The sequence below is a fragment of the Gadus morhua genome, chromosome 16, assembly GCF_902167405.1.
Source record: "Gadus morhua chromosome 16, gadMor3.0, whole genome shotgun sequence".
NCBI classification, from domain to species: Eukaryota; Metazoa; Chordata; class Actinopteri; order Gadiformes; family Gadidae; genus Gadus; species Gadus morhua.
In genome coordinates this window covers 23,984,226-23,989,365 of record NC_044063.1, presented here as the reverse complement: position 1 = coordinate 23,989,365, position 5,140 = coordinate 23,984,226, and the positions used below count along the sequence as shown (strand labels likewise).

Here is a 5,140-nt window from a genome sequence, read left to right as displayed (position 1 = left end):
CTTTTTTTATACCATTCAAATTATTTTTGTGTTATGAATAACCTGACTCTTTTTGATTTTCTTTTCAGAAGTATATTTGAATGGATGTTATTATTTGCTGTAATTTTCACTAAACAATGGCAAAAACAAATGCATTGTATTATTTGAAATAGTGAAGTTGGTATATTCTGTGAAAGCATTTCCTGATCAAATACTTAAAGATTGTCATCGGCTCTATATTCATTAATAGAAACCAAACTAAACTGTCAACTAAGAACATTTATTAATGATTGCATCATGGAATGGATTGGGCTATGAAGAGGTCCTGCTTAACCACATTGTGACTCATCAACATGATTGACTCATTTACCAAGAGGGCCATGAGGTGGAAATGATACAAGCTTAGTTGTGGGCCCGCATTTAGCAATATAAGAATGTATTTGCTATTGTAAATGCTGGCAAAGCTCTGTCAGATTGATTATGATGGCAGACTCTCATGTCATTATTAAATGCGCTATTGTGGTGAGCAAGCACAAAGATGCTTCAGACAAAATTCGCCACAACTGTCAGGTTCGGCAGTTACCTAGGGAGGAGCTCATGAGCGCTGCCTTTAAAACACCTGTAGGCGATGACTCACTGGAGCGGAAGTCGTACCTTGTGATTGTATTGATGTTTTTTGTTTGTGTATATTAGGCACAGTAGAGCAGCTTTGGCTCTTGCTGTTAGCCCATTCATTTGGCATTCCTTTTGTTTATATACACCTGCATTGAATGTTGTTCTATGACACATGTTTCATGTATGTTTTGCCTCAAGTACTTTGCATATGGGTGTTTCCCCCTCAACCCCCCTCCCCCGAGCTGCTATGTATTACATCATTGATGAAATAATGTCTATCAGGTAGCGGAAACAATGACCCTCATAACAAAAACCATGTGCCTCCCCCACACTTCTCTTCCACTGCCTTTCTATCACTTGCTTACTCCCCCCCTCCCTCACCCTCCCTCCCAGGTCGATGGAGTTCTGCTACGGGAATGGCTCGTGTGTGAGGACGGTCTACCCTGTTGCTGTCCACATCAACCTCTACTTTGGCCTTGGGTCTGCTGTGATCCTCACATTGCTGGGAAACCTCTTTGTGATCGTGGCCATCGCTCACTTCAAGCAACTCCACACGCCCACCAACTATCTGACCCTTTCTCTGGCTGTAACCGACCTCCTTCTGGCGGTGATGGTCATGGTCCCCTTCATGATTCTTTCCATTGAAACCTGCTGGTACTTCGGGGAGATGTTTTGCAAGCTCCACAACAGCTCCTCCGTCCTGCTGTGTACTGCTTCTATATTGAACCTGTCCTTTATATCCATCGACCGCTATTATGCTGTGTGCCAGCCTCTGCTCTATCCCCGTAGGATAACGGTTAACACAGCAGTCATCATGATCCTGGTCACATGGTGTGTCTCGTCTGTTGTCGGCTTTGGGATGATCTTCCTCGAGCTAAATATATTAGGAATTGAGGAGTTCTACTATAACTATGTGGCGTGTGAAGGAGGATGCTTTTTGTTTCAGAGTGGGGTTTCCAGCACTGTGTCATCGATTATATCTTTCTACATCCCCGGGGTCATCATGCTGGGCATCTACCTGAAGATCTACATGGTGGCCCAGAGACAAGTGCGCACCATAGGCCTACAGGACACCAGCTCCTCAAAGGTGGACAAGTACCAGAGGAAAGCCACCAAAACGCTGGCCTTCATCATGGGCGTATTTCTGTCCTTCTGGACGCCATTTTTCATCCTAAACATCATCAACCCCTTCATCGGATACTCCATTCCGCCCGCCTTGTTCGACTCATTCGGGTGGCTGGGATATTTTAATTCCACCATCAACCCGTTTGTGTATGCCATCTTCTACAGTTGGTTCAGGAAGGCGTTACAAATAATTGTATCTGGTCGCATCTTTCAGTCTGACATGTCGGACACAAAACTGTCTGACACATAACAGTGATTTCATGTTAAAGTTTCCGAGAAGATGTCGGGCCATAAAACGAAGGCTTAGATACTGATGGATGGAAATTTAATCATAAATGTTTTTCCCATTATATCAGTTCATGCATAATTCCAAATATAGCCTTTTTCGTCTTTGAAAAAAATAATATCATTAAATATTGATATTTATTGTGGTATTATTTATCCTAGTGGAAATCTGACTGTGAAAGACACCACCACAAGGCCCTTTTTCTGCTTTGTTTCTGCTCTGTATCTGATGTAAACTGCACAATGGGTTGAGATATCGTTAGTTACGTATTGTAACTCTACATTATTTGAGTATCCACCTTATTCCGCCACGGCCCTTTTTAAATGTTATTGTCTTCCGCTTTGTGTTGAAACTTCCGGTCGGCTAGCTATGGCTAGACAGCTACATTGAAATACCCGACGAATTAACCCCTTCAGACCCCAATTATGTTCCAAGGTTGTGAAAAAAATAATAATGACTTTTTCCCATCCTTAATGCTACCAGAAATGAGAATCAATTTTTTTTTTTTTTTATCATAACTCTTTAATTGTTATTTTTTTTGTCTATTTCAATGGACATTGGGTCCAAACAGTTGTTAAAATATCAACATTATGTGACAACATCATACCTATTTTTTGTCTTATATAACATTGACATTACATGGAACATGAACTTGAACATTTCAAATGATGTTTTTTTGTAAGGTCCAAACAGTTTTAAAATATAACATCATAGCTTTTTTTTTTTTTTTTTTGTCATAATGGGATATTTTTAATGATTACCCGCGGCTTCTACATGTAAGTACAAGTTTGTTTTTTTTGGTTACAATTTACCAACAAAAATAACTTGAGGGTCTCACATTTCTGTCATTTTAGTCTCATTTTCTGTGGGCATATTTGAAGCAATTTCTCTGTGACACAAAACAGAAGTGTACCTGACACTTGTCACAGTAGACATGCGTTTTTCCTGCTTGTCCCCCCCTTCCATGGCCTTATTGTATTTCTTCACCACCTCTGGACGCTTGACCTTAACAAACTGCCCATCTTTCTTCTGCCACCTAGCAACTTCATCTTCATCTCCTACACCAACAAAGTTGGAGGCCAGCACAACAGAGCGGTTATCAAACCACTTCACTAGAACCACCTTTCCATCCCTACTCACTACATCATGGTTCCCTCGCTCTTTTTTTGACATTTCCTTGTCACTCTTCAGTGGAGGCTTTGCAAAGCGGACAACCCTAGCTGTGCCAGCCGCATGGATTTTCTTTTCAGCCAGCACTTCAAGGACATTGTAGGTAGTGAAGAAGTTGTCAAAAAAGAGCTTGTGGTTAGGATTCTGGATTCTCTGGAACAGGTTGGCAACCACACCTGCGAGCTCTGTTGTGGCACCTTGATAGATGAGGAAGTCATAAGCAAGGCCACTTTTGCCGCAGAGGAAATATATCTTGACTCCCCATGGTTCTGGCTTCCCTTTGATATACTGAAGCACAGAAAGTTTCCCCCTGAAAGGCACAATCTGCTCATCAATAGCGAGATGTTCCTCCATTTGCAGCTCTAGACAGCGTTTCCTTATGGAATCATAGAGTGGTCTGACCTTGTAGAACACATCATTGTTTTCAGAAGGCCCCTCATTGTTGTTCACCACATGCAGGTTGGAGCGAAGCTTGAAAAATCGGTCACGAGACAGAGTATCCCGGAAAAGGCCGATATTGATACTGGAAGACCAGTACATTCGCACTCTTGGTAAACCCAATGCCCCAGTTGCCAAATGTAGACCAACAAGGGCTTCAATCTCAGAAATTGATGCATGTTTATACCCCCTGACTGCATTTTGTTCTGCATAGATGTTAGTCATTGTTGTCATCAGCTGTTACATCTCACTGGGAACATACTGCTTGAAGTAGCCATATGGTGTTAGTGGCTCAGGGGGTTCAGGAGCAGGACTTTCCCATGTCGTGTTTACTGGGGTAAAGGGGGTGCGACGCCACTCAATATCACTCTTTTTTGTGATGTTTGCAAAAGGGCCATCCTCAAGTAACAGGTTTCTATCTGCCTCCTCAAGCTCATAATTCTCTCTGTCTTCCTCATCCTGACCTTCCACTGCCTCAATCTCAACTTCTTCCCCTACCAATGGTACCTCTGCCTCATCCCTCTCTTCCCCTGAAATCATTAGCAAAACATTATCTGTCTGTGCTGTCACCATACTGTTTTTGAGTATGTAAGGGCCCTAAACATTTGTATTTATTTATTTATTTATTTAAAATCTTATATGTGATATTATGTGATGTTTATACTAAAACATGTCTATTTTTTAATATGATATTCACTTACTTTCTACACTCACCAACTCTTGGAAATCTATTAGCATCTCCATCTTCCTCATCGCTTCCAAAAATGTCAATATCAGAGATATTTCCATTGTCGATCAGTTCCAGGACTAACACTGTTTTTATAGTAATAAGGTCATTCATCAATACTGGTAAATTGAGTTCAATAAGATGGTTTCTGACCCACTGTCCATTCTAATGGACAGCGATATTTGAAAAAATCCTGTGTAAAAACTAACACTGAAACATATGATATTACACTTCTATTTATACATTCCATCTTTCAATATTGTATCAAAACTATGAAATCTTCTATAAAATATCTATAAATATGAATATAACTGTTGAAAATGGTCCTTACTTCGACGTGTGGGGTGAAGCCCTGCCATGCCTCTCTTCCATGTGGTGGATTTTTTTTTTGTCAACAAGCAAAGCTATACTGCCGTTTGATTGGTTGTTAAACGTCCAATTATATGGACTTAAGGTTAAGGGTTCAAGTGGTGTTAAACGTTGCAAAAAGTTAAAAAAAAGCCCCTGTCATGTGACGTCCATTGTAATGGACACAGGGTCTGAAGGGGATGGAGAGGCTAACGTAGGTAGAGACAGGGATTGCCTTTGCCACCCGAGGTTAATGAAGTGGGTGGATGATATGTGGCGGTGGCCTCAGATGTCATAATGGGATATTTTTAATGATTACCCGCGGCTTCTACATGTAAGTACAAATTAGCTTGTTCTGCACAAAGCTAAAGGCATGCAAGTTACTGATTTGGTCTCATTCAAAAGGTAATGCCATTCCATATGATGAGGCTTTCTGTGCAAAGACTGGCTAG

The 5,140-nt window shown here is 41.1% G+C and overlaps 1 protein-coding gene across 1 annotated transcript; it reads left to right on the top strand.

The window, feature by feature from the left end:
* The first annotated feature begins 991 nt into the window (after positions 1–991).
* LOC115561574 (trace amine-associated receptor 1-like) lies at positions 992–1,969 on the top strand. The gene has a single exon (XM_030381722.1). The coding sequence runs from the start codon at positions 992–994 to the stop codon at positions 1,967–1,969; it is 978 nt and encodes a 325-aa protein (XP_030237582.1).
* The last annotated feature ends 3,171 nt before the right edge of the window (positions 1,970–5,140 follow it).

Bases quoted from the DNA above. Each gene is read 5' to 3' on its own strand.
- LOC115561574 (XM_030381722.1), top strand. From the start codon at position 992: ATGGAGTTCTGCTACGGGAATGGCTCGTGTGTGAGGACGGTCTACCCT.